General features: G+C 46.7%; 1 protein-coding gene across 8 annotated transcripts in view; it reads right to left on the bottom strand.

The window, feature by feature from the left end:
• The window catches only part of SPEN (spen family transcriptional repressor), a 105,093-nt gene that overhangs the window by 4,224 nt on the left and 84,348 nt on the right, over window positions 1–16,521 (bottom strand). For all 8 annotated transcript variants that reach the window (XM_043531880.1, XM_037881456.2, XM_037881457.2 and 5 more), the window contains 2 exons: window positions 1,617–9,540; window positions 375–788 (listed from right to left, as the gene is read on the bottom strand). In XM_043531880.1, coding sequence (XP_043387815.1) covers window positions 375–788; window positions 1,617–9,540 — 8,338 coding nt within the window. The remainder of the gene's footprint in view (window positions 1–374; window positions 789–1,616; window positions 9,541–16,521) is intronic.

Here is a 16,521-nt window from a genome sequence, read left to right as displayed (position 1 = left end):
GGAAAACACGGCAGCGATGCCTGCCTGAGTCTGTAGACAGTCAAACACTAACTCAGACTCACGGACTCTTCTCATTCATCTCAATGAGGTGGTAACTCTTATCACTGGACTCTAGGAACATCCACATAAATGGCAACATTGTTAACTAATTTCACTAGTGATAGAAGCACCCAAGAAAGTAGAGGGATGGTCACATTATGAAGAGCTGCACTACCTAATGTGAGTGGCACACTACATTTTGGTGTCACAAGTGGGAGGAGCTTGGCAGAAGACTACTGCTTATTTTTCCCCTTGCTCTAGTCCTGGTTCAGGCATTAAAAAAAACAAGCAGCACACAGCAGCTCAAGGAGAAAGAAAAAGAGAGTGATACTTACTGTTAGAAGCTGAACCATATCCACAGGTCTCTGAGAAACAGAGTGAGGAGATGGATCTTGTATTAGAGCAGACTGAGGTTCAGAGCGAGACAATGGCAGCCCCAGTGGGGCCCCAGGGCCTGAAGTTGTAGGGATAAACAAAGATTGCTTCTGAACTGCCTGAGGCTGGTGAGGTGATGGAAGCTCCTGTTTCATTGAAATGGCAACAGGGGAAGGATAGGAAGTCTGGACCGTATCTGCCTGTGTCCTCTGAAGATGTACATGAGGGTCTATCTGTGCTGCATGCCTATTTACAGTGGTGTGGTGGGTTTGTTCAGGTCCTGCTGCCTGTGACCCCTTGGAGTCCTGGGAAATCTGAGGAGTTTTGCTGCGCACTGGCTGACTGGTATGTGAATGTTCACCTTCTGGCAGACCCTACAAAGCAATGATGGGAGAGAAAGGGAAAACTTTGGAGAATTCATGAATGGCACAAAACTTTCTCATTTAACAATTAGACTGTTGGGAAACAGTCAAATGATTTCTCCTGCTTAAATCCTTCTAGACAGCTATTTGGCTCTCAGTATGTTCCCTATCACTGTACTATCTGACTTCCTCACACCTGTTAATAAATTTATCCTCACCACAGTAATGGGAGTTATCACCAGTATTTTATAGATGAAGGAGGAGAAGCACAGAGACTATCAAGCACAGCTGGAAACTGAATCCAGACCTCCCAAGTCCCAGTTCAGGACCTCAAACTGCAGGACCACACCATCCACCCAGTGGATATCTCACTCACTCCCATGCTATTGGTCTGTATAATACAGTAATTACTGGAGAGGAAAATAGCTACAAGTGAAATTAACTCAAACCATGTTCCAGCTTGCCTATGTCGGGAATTGTTCCTCTCTTATATCACTACAACTAGGAATTTATAAAAGATTTCAGGCACTCCCAGAATGGAGCTCTGTTATGATAAAAAGAAAATAAATTAGGGGATCTTCCCCCTTAATTCCTTCCCAGTAGCTTCAAAAAGGTGTTTATCCCATATGTCTCAAACAAAAATAACTGATTTTTAGCACTGTAGTACTTTAAAACACAACCCTAAATGGAGAGGGCACAGTGTATGAGGAATGAGCCAAAACTCATCCCAGCTGTAACTCCCACTGCAGTCAAATGCAATTGCATTAGGACTATATTTATCATAGTATGTTTTAAACTCAGGTAAAGGAAACCAAACAGAGGAAATCATAATTTTCTCACCTGAGATGGGGTTATACTCCGTGAAGACAGACCAATTGGCGATGCTCCAGGGAACTGAGGATGACCAAGCTGGGCTGCTGCATGGTAATTTCTCATGTCGCCATACACAGATCTATAATCATGAAAGGAACTCCCTGCAGGATGCATGATCTGTACTCCATGAGGTACAACCACAGGCTGTGTCAAAGGCAGTCCAGGAAGCTGGCTGCTGGGAGGGACGCTGAGGAGCCGGGGCTCACTGTGGGGAGAGTGCGCCATTTTGACTTCAGAAGACTTGGGCGCCTCTTTTCCAGGTTGTGGAGTCTTGCTGACTGGGGGAGTTTTCACAGACCCTTCTGGTGTTCTGGATTGTCTAGTTTCAGGGTGGTGGTCACCCACTGCTGCCATGTGTGGGTGCATCATCATCCTCACATCTCGAGGCACATTGTACTGGTCGAGTCTTATACCTGTAGCATGCATGCGATAATCTGTCTGCATTACTAACACGTCAGACTGTACAGGGGCTGACCCTCTACACACAGTATGATGGTAATGCATCTCATCTTCTGGGGGATGCTGAGAAGATAACGGAGGCATGACTATGTCTCTTATTGGAGCTGGCTGAGGTGTGCTGGATCTCTGAGGTCTAATTTCTATCTGAGGTTGTAGAGCTGCTCTGGGAGAGTGGAGCGCTTCTGGGCGGATGCCATAAGGAATACCAGGCAAAGGAGGGGTATTCATTCTCACTTCACCTTGTGACAGATGGCCAAGGGATACAGTCTGTGTTACACTATGGGGGGGCATTATAACAGACTGCTCGGGATGCATACTGGATATGTATTGAGGCACAGGAATTCCTGGAGCCAGCATGACAGAGGTATTACTAGATAAAGCTGGAGATGAGGTACTGCCAGGATGACAAGCCCTTGGAAATGGAGAGGGAGAATGCCCACTTGTACGTGGGGAATGTGGCTCCTGTTTTGTAACCCCCAAATGAGAAATAGCCCGATCTGTTGGGGTGTTGGGTCCTGAGCTGACATGGTTTGCTTCTGAATGCATTTTACCAGATAGGGAAGGGTGATGAGGACTGACCCCAGGGCTCAAGTTTGATGGCTGAAGAGCCTTAGTCTCCACTTTCAAAGCAGTCAGATCAGGCAGTTTTTTGTTGACGGAAGCTACACTTTGAGAGAGTACCATCTGGCTGTGAACTAGTACAGGTGGAGTGTTTACGGTCTGGGAGAGGACTTTAACAGGCCCCGACTGAGAAGCAGGAGTCTGGACAGAAAGGTGGCCTGATTCAGATTTCTCTAAGGTAGTCCGTTCTTGTTTAACGGAGGAGATCACAGGTGATGTATTGTAAGGTTGGGTTCCTAGTACCAAAGAATGGGTGGACACATTCCCATATCCTGTGGGAGTTTGAGAGCCTTTCGGTGCTGGCTGCGATGGAGTAATAGGTTCTTGTTTAATTTGTGACTTGGACACAGACTGCTGAAACTCTATATCAACAGCACTTGCTGGGGGAATCTGACTGATCTTTGCACTAATTCGTTGAGGGCCCTCTGTCTTCTGTCCTGAATAACTCAAAAGTACAACACCCTCTGAAGTGTTTACTCGCAGACCTGGGCTGGATCCAGTCTCCACTGGCCTATCTTCAATAACAGACATAGATCCTGGATGAAACCTGCTGTTATCATTTGTGCTAGGTCTCTGCTTGTATTTTGGTGAAGGGGCATTAACTAGACATGTCTGGGTCTGGGGGACTTGCTTCATCAATGTTATCCTTGGAGTTTCCTCTAGATCAATGCTATGGGGCATTCTGCTTATAACGGAAGTAGCTTTGGGGGCAATAACTGTACTTATTTTTTCTTTCTCACTGAAAACTGGCGCCTCTGCTACTGGGGGATCCAAAGCATTAGTGATAGGAACTGCTGGTTTTTCCTCTGACACTGGTTTTATGGCCTCTACTGGAGGATGAGGAGGTGCCTCCTCCAAACGTGGTGCACTAAGTGGTTCAGCAACAGAAGTTGTGACATTCGTAGAAGCAAGGCTAGTTGCTGAAACGTATTTGGGCTCCATAAGTATCTTCCTCAGAGTACTGGAGTTTGTATCAATATCAGATGCTTTAGTATCTGGGGGAAGAGCTGGTGGTGGGGTGGAACGAGCACGGGTGTCATCATGCCTTACAATCCATTCGGTCACGCTGGTGGTGCTGGAATGAAGGGGGACTATCCCAGTTGGTGCAGGAGTGGGTAATTTTGTCGCAGTTGCAGAAGGAACTGCAGGAACGGTCGTATTTGAAACACTTGGTGGAGTAACGGGTGCATTTTCAATAGCTGACCGTAGCTTGAATCCAGTTTGGCTCACATCATCCACAGGAACGGGCTGGGAAGGTAGATCCAGAGCAGGAGGAGCTTTAGGAGGGACACTGCTCTCAGAAACAGCTTCATGAGAAATTCTCTCAGTGGTTGCAGCCTTGCTTGCATCAGTAATATTCAATTCAGTAGAAACCTGAACAGAGTTTTTATTTTGCTTTTCATCTTTCAAGGTTTCTTCTGGTTTTGCCTTAACTTCATTGACATTAGGAGACTTACTTTGTACCCTTTCAGGCTCAAAAGCACTAACTTCGGCGGTATCCCCTTTCTTGCTCACGCTCCTTTTACGTCTTTGCCGCGTGCTCTTTTGACGGCCTTTTTCCTTCCGAGAAACTTCGGTTTCCTGTAAAGTTTCAGCTTCCTGTGCAGAATTTGAAGATTCACTGAAGCTCACTTCAGCCTCCTTATTTTCTGCCTCTACTGTTGATGGGGTAGTGCCAGTTACTTGTTGCACAGAGGGTCCAACAGCAGCTTCTGTTTCCAAGATATTGTTAACTGCCTGATCAGTTTCAGGCTCCATTTCTTCCCTAGGGGACGGTAACACCACTGGTTCTGCAGGTATCTCAGATTCTGATTCTGCAGGATAAGTTGGAGGAGCAGGAAAGCTTTCTGTTTCTCCAGAAATATCATTTATGATGGATCCAATAGCTGCTGCCAGTTCTGTTTCACTAGCCTGATGTGCAGGTTTGTCTCCCTCCTCCTCCTGACGAACTTCAGACACGTCAGTTGCCTGTTCTTTGTAGGCAGCAACTGATGGTGTTTCAGTGAGCTTTGCAATGTTTTCCACAGCCTGTTCAAGTTCAATCTGCTTTGCTAACTGGGCAGCTTCTGGTGATTGGTTTGGTTCATGCATAATTTCTTTTTCTGTTTCCTGGAATGGATCTTCTGGCTCATTCTTTACAAAATGGGGTGACAAATTGTCCTCTTTTTGTGGACTTTTGATTTTTGCTGGTGACATTGCCACAGGCTCTGCTTCCTCTTCACTTGGTCGCAGGGCACCTTTGACTTCATCAACATTGAGACGTATTTCCACATTTTTCAGACACAAGGATGCTTTATCTACAACTGTCTTGGCATTTCTAGATCTTCCTCGTTTGGATTTAGTAGCTTTTTCTGGGGGATTTTTTTTCTCCACAATCTCAACTGTGGGGGTTTCTGGAAGATTTTTGTCCACATCAAGTTCTTTTCTGTCACGTTTCTGTTCGCTTGCTGCTGCTTCTTTGTCTGTACTCTTTAATTTATTACTGTTCTCACTAATATTTGGTTCTTGACCAGCTGTTTCAGTGGCCTCTTCACATTCTACAGTGATATCTGCTTTCGGTTCATTTTTCCCTTTTTTCCCCTGCTGACTGCTTGCAGCTAATGAATGACCATGTGTTAGTTTTTGGGATCTAGGAGATCTCCATCCCTCTGCAGGTTTAGGGGTTTCCACTGTTTCTTTAGTCTCAGTCTCTTCTGCCTCTTGTTGTACCGGTTCTGTCTTAATAGGAGAGATTTCTTCCTCAGGCTTACGGCGTGACTTTGGAGGCCTTCCTCTTCTTGGTGTGGTAGGAACAGTTGTTGCAGTCTCCTGAGGCTCCTTCTCTCCTCTTTTTCTGGTAGACCTAGTTACCTCTGCCGAGTCCTTCACTGGAGATGGGCCTTCATTGTCTCCTGTGGTAGCATAAACTGATCTTACATTTCTGCGTCTAGTTCGACCTACTGGCAAACTTGGCTCTATGTTTTCTGGCTCTGTTGCAGCACTAGGAGATTTAGCAGCATTTCTTGAAACTTTTTCTGCTTCTACTTTCAATTCTAAAAGTTTCTGTGCTTCCCCACGAGGAGAGCTCGATCTTTTAAGTTTTTCACGGTCAATCCTTTCACTCTTCCTTGTGACAGGTTTCTCTGTGACATTTGCTGTGGCTGATTGAACAGGGGTCTTGGAACGTTTACTTTTGTATGATTTTTTATCTTTTACAACTGGGGGTTCAACTTCCATGTCATTGTCAGAAACAGGAGGCAGAATATCAGCAACTACCTCTGCTTTCTGACTTGAATTAGGATCAGTGTCAGCAGCAGGCAGGGCATTTTCCTCTTTAGGTTTGCTAGATTCATCAGACTTTTGAACTAATTTGGGAGGTGGTGGGATCAACTGAGTGTTTTCAGGTTCCGGGTCTACGTTGATGTCTGTTTGTGAAAATGAAGCTCCCGGTGTAGGCGGCTTTGTATCCAAATATGAAGGATGCTCTGTAGATACCGAGTCTTCCTCAGAAGCCAGAGTTGCAGGAATGACATCTTTATTGGCTTCTACTACTTGGGGAGGTTCAAGTTGCTCAGGTGGTTCTACTTTGACAGGAGCAACAAGTTCAGGAAGAGGTTTTGGTTCTTCTGTTATTGAAGCAAGTTCAGATGGCCTTTCTTCTCTTGCAGACGTTATATCCACAACTGTTTTTTCATTTGCTACCTTCTCAGATATGACTGGTGCTGATTCTTGAGTTACAGCTGTGACTGAAGAAGGCCCAACTAATGATGAAGACTTATGTTCCGGTTCTTTATTATCAGGAACAGTTTCTGGTGTCTTAGGCCGATTGTCTTCCTGCTTTTCCACTTCTTTTGGTTTTTGATCCTTCTCCTTTTCTTTTTGCTGCATTCGGGTTAGCTCAATAAATCTACTGTGAAAAAGAACAACTGGTTCTTGCACCAACTCAGATGCACTGTTACTCCCATCAGAAGAAGTCTGTCTCCCATATATTCGACCAGAAATGAAGTCCAGGTCATCATCTTTTCTTTCTAAATGCTGTAGACGCTTGGAATCTTGTTCAAAGATTGAGCTATGTAAAAATCGAGAAGCAAACAATTCCTGTCTCTCTTGCTCCTCCTCTTTATGATCCTCTTTCTTATCATCTAGTTTTCCTTCTGAATCAGTCCTGATTTTTTTCTTTTTCATATACCAAGATGGAATAGGTCTTGGAGCAGAGTCAACTTTCTCTTTGTCTTTATTGTTTCTAAAACTAGCAAATCTTGAGTCCCAATCCAGAAAAGACCAGTTTTCTTCTCTAGATGAAGAGAGAGATTTAGCTCTTTCAAGCAAGGCTTTTGTGTCTGGTGTGATTGTCTTATCCAATGCAAAGGAGTAAAATTTGTTTCTTTCTAAAGAAGTTGACAGCCTTTCCTCTCTTTCTCTGTCCCTTAATAAAAAAGATAACCTGGAACTCTCTAATAATGATGAGGCTTTAGGAGAATGGGGTTTATTTTCATTGTCATCATCAGAATCTGAAGGCACCTCCCCTGGTTCCAGGTCCCGTACAGACCGTTTTCGTATGCTGTCTCTTTTAACTATACTACTTGGGAAGCTAATATCAACTTTACCAGGCTCTTGTTTCACTTGAGATTCCCATCGATTTGATTCATCTTCAGAACTAAGTACCGATAGCTTTATTTTGGCCATTTCTGCCATCTGCTCCCTTCTGCTGGAATCGTAGGGATTAAATTTTAGGGAATCCTCCCTCACAGTCATATTGGAATATGAAAGACCCTTTTCTTCTATTTTAGGTGATTCTTTGGTTTCTTTTAACGGCATTAGCCTTGGGGAATCTAGGGTGTCGTCATCCTCATGAAAAGGAAAATGTCTGATACTAGGCGAACAGGCAGTCCTTTCAGAATCTTCGCTCACCTGGCGAGAGCTTCTGTAGTTCCTCTCTCTTTTAGTGCTAATTTCAAAATCAAAATGGTCAGTCTTTTTCTTTTTACTTGGTGGAGAGTCATCTGTGACATCTTGTGGGGGTTTGCCCACCTCATGAACCAGGCTACGCCTTTCATATTCGTCTACTTCTTTTTTTGGACTGCCAAACTTCTCAGACTTTGCTATCTCCATTTCCATCTGCTGTTTTAATCTGCGACTTTGCTCCATTTGTTTTCTGTAACTTTGTGTGTAATCAATGTCAATACCAATTTTCTCTTCTGTATCAGCTGACTGAGGTTTCTCCTGGCCAAGTTTATGGTCAGGCATCTCTTCGGGAAGACCACAGAAATTTTTCTTCATGTCCTCGCTCTCTGTTCCTTGATCATCTAACAGCTGCATTTGCTTGTGCTGTGGTTTTACTGGATTAAGTTTTTTAGAAAGGATTTCTTGAGTTTCCACTGGTTCATCAACAGGCTCTCCTAGCCTAGGCTGCAGTTCTAAACAGGGACGCAAGCCAATCCCAACGGAAACGTTAGCAGGCTCCTGTGTATCTTTGGGGCTGGTAACAGTAATAAGTCTTTCCAGTTTAATTTTTTTTGATTCCCTTTTAAGCATCTCTTTCCTCAAGGGCTTTCTTTCCAATTCTCCTTCCCGTAACACTGTAACTTCTCTAGATGAAGTTGTCACATCAAGTTGCTTTTTCAAGACCACGCGTGCAGCATCTTCCTCGTCTTGGCTGCTTCTTTTAACTTCCAGTTTTTGCCTGTCAGGTTTCAAGTTTGCATCAGCAAAACGTCTTTTACGAGCCTCTAACTTGTCAAGATCTACGGCGTTTGTCCCTTCTGTAGTCTGCTCTGTCTTCAAGTGTTTCTTGGACTTTAGTTTTCCCTCTTTATCAACTACTTCTACATGACTGGCAAGAACCTTCTCTTTTGGCACCTTAGTTCTAACAGGTTCCAGTTTAGACTGGTCAGATTTTGTTTGCTCAACTTGAGATGTCTGGACTTTTTGTTCAAGAAGTGGAGATTTAATAGCGTCATTATCAAGCTTTGCTCTCAGTTTCTCCAAAGCAGGCTGATCAATAACTTTCCCTTCCTTTTCTTTTACTCGAGTCAGCACCACACATGGCATTAGTTCCAGACGGTTTTTAGCTGTCCCTTCTTTATCAGCTCTCTCTTTACTCTGTTTACTATTGCCCTTTAATTTTTCAGGGCTGGGTTCTCTCTCATTTTCTTGGTCTGTTTCAGAAGACTGAGAGCTTGGTGAATGAATTTTTGCTTTTCGTTTCTGCTTATCAGTTTTATCCTTTTCTAGTTTTTCTGGCTTTTCTTTCCTCACCAAACGTTTGTCTTTGTCTATTCTCTCTTGGTCAAATGCACGTTCTTTATCATTTTTCTCATTTTTTGCATAACGCTCTAGACGCGTCTTGTCAAGTTTGTCATATCTTGGAGGAGAAAGTGAGCTGCAGCTCCCACTACGATCTGAAGACCTGCTGTAGATCCTCCTTTCAGAATCACTTTGAAGCCTTTCTGATTGTGAGGGAGACGCTCCAGGGCTCTGTGGACGTCTGGAATGAGTTGGACTTTGACTGCGTTCAATTGGCCGCCTTTCATGATCTCTGTCCCGATCCGATTCAAACCGCTCTCTTTCCCTCTCTCTCTCTCGTTGTCTGTAACTGTATTCCCTTATATCTTGTTCATAAGGATCTCCTCTGTAATCCCTGTATTCACGTGGATCGTCATAATATCGCGGGTCATAGTAATCTCCTTGATAAGGATCCCATTCTGCATAAAATTCTCTGCTTCGTGCAGGATATTCTCTCCTAGGATCTTCAGGATACGTCCCTGGAGTTCTAACAGTCTCATAGTAAGTACGATCAGGTGCATATTCATAAGATCCTCTTCTTTCATCTCTGCCAAAAACAAGAACAATACAGTGGTTAGTTTTCCCTGTTAACCAAAAAGTGTTTAATTATGAAACTCTTCTACATGAAAAATTATTTTATGATAGTTTATTTATTTAGTTATATATCCTGGCAGATATTCATAGCTGTACCCATAGACTTAACAAAAATGAATAAGTGCATAGTGGATGAATCAATGTGTTAGTCTCAGATACATAGTAAATCAGTCATTTTGTTAATCAGATAGCTTAGCTGAACACCTTTGAATCAATCCAATTATCTTTTTTTTTTTTTTTTTTTTTGGCCAAACTAGTATTTATGTCCTTATTCAGGGAACAAATATAAACCAATTTAATGAAAGTGCGCCCTACAGCGCAAAAGCTTCAGAGAGAGAGAATGTGTGGACCCCACACTTTCAAAAGCTGTTACTAATGAGAGAGCAGTAGTTAGCTATGAAAACATACATCAGATCAAACATCAAGCTTTCCATCTCTCAGCTAGTAAGTTGTAACCAGTAAGAGGGAACTGTGTCAACATTTCAAAACTCCAAAAATAAATAAGACCAGTTCCTTGGCAGATTTTTTTTTTTTTGGTATCTTTGTTACATTAAAAGTGCATGCAGTACTGATTCCCCAACCATTTAAAAGTACGTTTTACACCCTCTCTCTTTCACACATTTGCACATAGTGCTAAAAGTGGAATGTTTCTACCTTGTTAAGTAGTATACAAAAGTAAAACAACCCCACCCCCCTAAAAGTAATACACACTTCCATTCTGCAAAAGATCACAGAATATTATGAATTGAAACTGTCAGGAGACCGCTAATGGGGACAGGTGGAGTCATGCTAATGAGCTTGAGTCCACTGTTGGAAGTTTAGGCCAAATTCATACAGGACCAAAACCTGTCTCTTTAAAATCAAAAAGTTAATCTGAAAAAAATGACTACCCTTTGCACTGCAGACTGTCACCCAAGTGGGTCTGTCCAACTGGAAAAATGCTTTATAAATGATAAACTGCATTTATCATATGCTTTAGATTGCCTCACTTGCACTCTGCCCCTAACCCGTCTCCTTTGGGACAGTATCTAACAACTGCAATAGCTCAGGCAGCTTTGATCAGCTGTCATTTTAAAAAAGTCAACCTGACACAGAGGTGTTCCCAAAGAACTTACACAAGACCCAGAATGTGCAATACACAAAAATTCTGAATCATTAACAGGTTTAGGGTCAAATATTTCATGACCCTGAAGACTTAAAACAGGTGCTTTGTACTATTTGAAAGAAGATTCCTGGTTTTTCAAAAGGGCACATATCACTTGCTTCTCGTCCTAGGAAGTTCTGATACGTGGGGCCTTAAAATTGTGACATTTTTATGTAGAAAAGCTATCTAAGGTATTTGCAGCATTTGATAAAATGCATTAGAACTAATTTCTCTCTCTCGCTGAGCAGCGTACGCTTAGACTCATAATACTAAGGAAAAAGACGTTCACTCACCTTTGTAACTGTTGTTCTTCGAGATGTGCTGCTCATATCCATTCCAGTTAGGTGAGTGCGTGCTGCGTGCACGATTGTCAGAAGATTTTTACCCAGCAATACTCGGTGGGTCGGCTGAGGCGCCCCCTGGAGTGGTGCCTTCCTGGCGCCGGATATATGCCCCAGCCGACCCAGTGCCCCTTCAGTTCCTTCTTGCCGGCTACTCCGACAGAGGGGAAGGAGGGCGGGTCTGGAATGGATATGAGCAACACATCTCAAAGAACAACAGTTACAAAGGTGAGTAACTGTCTTTTCTTCTTCGAGTGCTTGCTCATATCGATTCCAATTAGGTGACTTTCAAGCCTTGCCTAGGCTGTGGGGTTGGAGTGAGATGTCGCGGAGTGAAGGAACGCTGAACCAAATGCAGCATCACCCCTGGACTGCTGAATTATCGCATAGTGGGCAGCGAAGGTATGCACCGATGACCAAGTCGCTGCCCTACATATCTCCTGTATGGGTTCGTGTGCCAGGAAAGCAGAAGATGAAGCCTGAGCCAGCGTAGAGTGGGCGGTAAGGTGTGTAGTTGGGACACCAGCCAAGTTATCGTACGCATGATGGAATTGGAGTGTCTACCGATAGCTCTAGGAGAGTTGTATACCAACCAGTGCTGCCTGGGCCACGCTGGGGTGACCAAAATCAGACAGGCTCTGTCCCTGCGCAGCTTGAGCAGGACCCTGTGGACTAGTGGGAATGGAGGGAAGGCGTAGCATGGGTGATCCTTCCACTGTACGAGGAAGGCGTCTGACAGGGAACCTGGAGAGCGTCCTTGTAGAGAGCAGAACACTTGACATTTCCGATTCTCACGAGAGGCGAATAGGTCTATCAGGGGAAAGCCCCACTTCAGGAAGACAGAGTGGATGACGTCCGAGCGAACCGACCACTCATGAGTCTGAAATGATCTACTGAGATGGTCTGCTAAGGTGTTCTGGACTCCTGGGAGAAATGACGCCAACAGATGGATCGAGTGGGCTATACAGAATTCCCACAGATGAGTGGCCTCCTGACATGGGGGGACGACCGGGCTCCCCCTTGCTTGTTGATGTAAAACATGGCCATTGTATTGCCTGTGAGGACTGCAACACAACGGCCTTGAATGCACTCTCGGAATGCCTGACACGCCAGGCGCACAGCTCTGACTTCCCGTACGTTGATGTGCAGGGATAACTCTCCTGCCGACCTTAGCCCCTGTGTACAGAGGACCCTGAGGTGGGCTCCCCATCCCAGGGATGACGCATCCATGACTAGGAACACGGAGGGCTGCGGAGCGTGAAATGGCACCCCTTCGCACACTGATTTGGGGTCCAGCCACCAGTCTAGAGAGGCCAATATCCCTGGTGGGACAGTAACCACCGTGCTCAAGCTGTCCTGACCTGGGCGGTATACTATTGATAGCCAGGCTTGGAGTGGATGTAGCCGCAGCCTGGTGTGCATGGTCACATATGTGCAAGAGGCCATATGTCCCTGGAGGCATAGGCATGTTTTCACGGTCGAGGTTGGGAAGTTTTGCAGGCTGTGGACGATGTTTACCAGGGATTGGAAGTGTGCTTCCAGCAGAAGTGCTCGGGCTAGGCCTGAGTCTAAGACTGCTCCTATGAATTCTACCCTCTGGGTTGGTACCAGAGTAGATTTCACGACATTGAGCAGGAGGCCCAGTCGATTGAACATGTTCATGATGAGCTGGACATGAGACTGCACCTGATCATAGAATCATAGAATATCAGGGTTGGAAGGGACCTCAGGAAGTCATCTAGTCCAACCCCCTGCTCAAAGCAGGACCGATCCCCAATTAAATCATCCCAGCCAGGGCTTTGTCAAGCCTGACCTTAAAAACTTCTAAGGAAGGAGATTCCACCACCTCACTAGGTAACGCATTCCAGTGTTTCACCACCCTCCTAGTGAAAAAGTTTTTCCTAATATCCAACCTAAACCTCCCCAACTGCAACTTGAGACCATTACTCCTTGTTCTGTCATCAGCTACCACTGAGAACAGTCTAGATCCATCCTCTTTGGAACCCCCTTTCAGGTAGCTGAAAGCAGCTATCAAATCCCCCCTCCTTCTTCTCTTCCGCAGACTAAACAATCCCAGTTCCCTCAGCCTCTCCTCATAACTCATGTTTCAGTCCCCTAATATTTTTGTTGCCCTCCGCTGGACGTTTTCCAGTTTTTCCACATCCTTCTTGTAGTGTGGGGCCCAAAACTGGACGCAGTACTCCAGATGAGGCCTCACCAATGTCGAATAGAGGGGAATGATCACGTCCCTCAATCTGCTGGCAATGCCCCTACATATACATCCCAAAATGCCATTGGCCTTCTTGGCAACAAGGGCACACTGTTGACTCATATCCAAATTCTCGTCCACTGTAATCCCTAGGTCCTTTTCTGCAGAACTGCTGCCGAGCCATTTGGTCCCTAGTCTGTAGTGGTGTATGGGGTTCTTCCGTCGTAAGTGCAGGACTCTGCACTTGTCCTTGTTGAACCTCATCAGATTTCTTTTGGCCCAATCCTCTAATTTGTCTAGGTCCCTCTGTATCCTATCCCTACCCTCCAGAGTATCTACCTCTCCTCCCAGTTTAGTGTCATCTGCAGACTTGCTGAGGGTGCAATCCACACCATCCTCCAGATCATTTATGAAGATATTGAACAAAACCGGCCCCAGGACCGACCCTTGGGGCACTCCACTTGATACCGGCTGCCAACTAGACATGGAGCCATTGATCACTACCCGTTGAGCCCGACAATCTAGCCAACTTTCTATCCACCTTATAGTCCATTCATCCAGCCCATACTACTTTAACTTGCTGGCAAGAATACTGTGGGAGACTGTGTCAAAAGCTTTGCTAAAGTCAAGGAACAACAAGTCCACCGCTTTCCCCTCATCCACAGAGCCAGTTATCTCGTCATAGAAGGCAATTAGATTAGTCAGGCATGACTTGACCTTGGTGAATCCATGCTGACTGTTCCTGATCACTTTCCTCTCCTCTAAGTGCTTCAGAATTGATTCCTGGAGGACCTGATCCCTGGAGCGGCTTCGAATAAGCCAGTTGTTGAGATATGGGAACACTTGGATCCGTTGTCAATGAAGGGAGGCAGCCACAACAGCCATGCACTTGGTAAACACTCTGGGGGCCGTAGATAGGCCAAAAGGAAGGACGGTGAATTGAAAGTGCTGTTGATTGACCACAAAGCGAAGGAAGCGTCTCTGCACTGAGTAGATCGCTATGTGGAAGTACGCGTCCTTCATGTCGAGGGCGGCATACCAGTCTCCAGGATGTAAGGAAGGATTAATGGTCCCGAGAGAGACCATGCGGAACTTCAACTTTACCATGAATTTGTTGAGTCCGTGTAGGTTCAGGATGGGTCGAAGCCTGCCTTTGGCCTTGGGGATTAGGAAGTAGCGGGAATAAAAACCCCTGCCCCTTGACTCTCTTGGAACCTCCTCTATCGCCCCCACAGCTAGGAGTGATTGGACCTCCTGTAGAAGGAGGTGCTCGTGAGAAGGGTCCCTGAAGAGGGTCGGGGTAGGAGGGTGGGTGGGGGGTGGAAATTGAAGGGAGTAACCCCTTTCCACCATGCGAAGGACCCAACGGTCTGATGTTATGTGAGACCACGCACGGAAGAAATGGCAGAGAAGATCTTGGAAAGGTAGGAAAGGATCCTGAATGGAGACTGGTGCTCCGTCCTTGGGCGCACCTTCAAAAGTTCTGCTTAGGCCCAGCCGATGGCTTGGTGGCCAGTTTGTCTTCTTCTACCACCTCGGCAGAGTCTTCTAAAGAAGTCCTGTCTTGGCTGAGGGGGAGGGTAGGACCTCTGAGGCTGCGGTCTGAAGGGTCTTCTCTGCGTTACTGGGGTATGCATTCCCAGAAAGCACATAATAGTTCTCGAGTCCTTCAGACTCTGCAGCCTTGAGTCTGTTTTGTCTGAGAATAGGCCCTGGCCATCAAAGGGTAGGTCCTGGAGGGTCTGCTGCAACTCTGGTGGTAAGCCAGAGACCTGCAGCCAAGAGATGCGGCGCATGGCTATGCCTGAGGCCAGGGTCCTAGCCTCCAAGTCCAGAGAGGCTTGCAGGGAGGTTCTGGCCACCTTCTTGCCCTCCTCCACTAGAGCTCCAAATTCCTCTCTGGACTCCTGTGGAACCAACTCTTTGAATTTCTCCATAGAGTGCCACGAATTATAATTGTATCTGCTCAGGAGTGCCTGCTGGTTGGCCACCCTGAGCTGCAAGCCTCCTGCTGAGTACACCTTGCACCCAAACAAGTCTAGGCGTCTAGCGTCCTTTGATTTGGGCGCCGGGGCCTGCTGACCGTGCCGCTCCTTCTCGTTGACCGAAGCCACGACAAGGGAACACGGTTGGGGGTGCATGTAGAGGTACTCGTACTCCTTTGAGGGGGACAAAGTACTTCCTTTCCACCCCCTTGGCCGTAGGTGGAATGGAGGCTGGCGATTGCCAGATTGTCTTGGCATTGGCCTGTATAGTCCATACGACTGGGAGGGCCACCCTGGATGGTGCCTCCGTGGACAGAATGTCAACCATGGATCCTCTACCTCCACCACCTCCTCTACCTGGAGGTTCATATTGCATGCCACCCTGCGGAGCAGCTCCTGGTGGGCGCGGAAGTCCATAGGAAGAGGGCCTGAAACCGTAGTCCCTGCCACTGCCTCATCAGGCGAGGATGAGGAAAATACCCCCAGGACTAAGGGATCTTGTGTGGGGTCTTCATGTGGAAGAACTTGTTGCCCAAGGTCCACCACGCTAGGGACAAGGGCCTGTGTTGGCGCTGGAGCAGTCCCCTCAGAACCCCGGGGGGGAGGGGGGGGGACACGACAGTGGCCTCCGGTACTCGGGGCTCCGAAGGGGTGGAATGGGAATCTCCTGAAGGAACCCCTTGGGCCTGATGGTATGCCCAGGGGGTCCAAAAAGACCACTGTGGAGGTCCTTGGCCCGGGTCCTGGCCTTCATCCAGCCACTGTCCTGCACCGTCCTCACCCTGGGCGTGGTGGCCACCCTGTCAGTGTGACGACGGGGAGGCGGAGCGAGATGGCACCGAACATGTCGGCGCAGAGTCCCCCGGTGCTGTACGGTGCTGGGGACTGGTGGCGAGATGTAGAACGGTACCGAGATGTCAGTCGGTGCCTGCGGTTGTATCAGTACCATGAGCCTGATCTGGATCTCGACGGTGACCTTCAGCGAGACTGGCGCTGGGATCGTCTCCGGGTCATGTGCTGCTCTGACAGGTACTGGGAGCGTACCGCGATTCGGATCTTCGCGAGCTGGAGCGGCGTCGTGAGTACGACCAGCGCCGAGAACGGGATCGGTGCCGGGACCAAGATCGGGACTGGGACCAGTGCTGCCCTGCTTCACTCGGTGATGGCGGCCGTAACAGAGGTGCCTCTGTTCTGCAGGGGAGTCGGCTCTGTGAGCGCAATCAAGTCTCCGGTGTGGAGGGCAACCTTAGCTCAA

The sequence above is a fragment of the Chelonia mydas genome, chromosome 18, assembly GCF_015237465.2.
Source record: "Chelonia mydas isolate rCheMyd1 chromosome 18, rCheMyd1.pri.v2, whole genome shotgun sequence".
NCBI lineage: Eukaryota > Metazoa > Chordata > Testudines > Cheloniidae > Chelonia > Chelonia mydas.
This window is presented reverse-complemented; position numbering and strand designations above follow the sequence as displayed.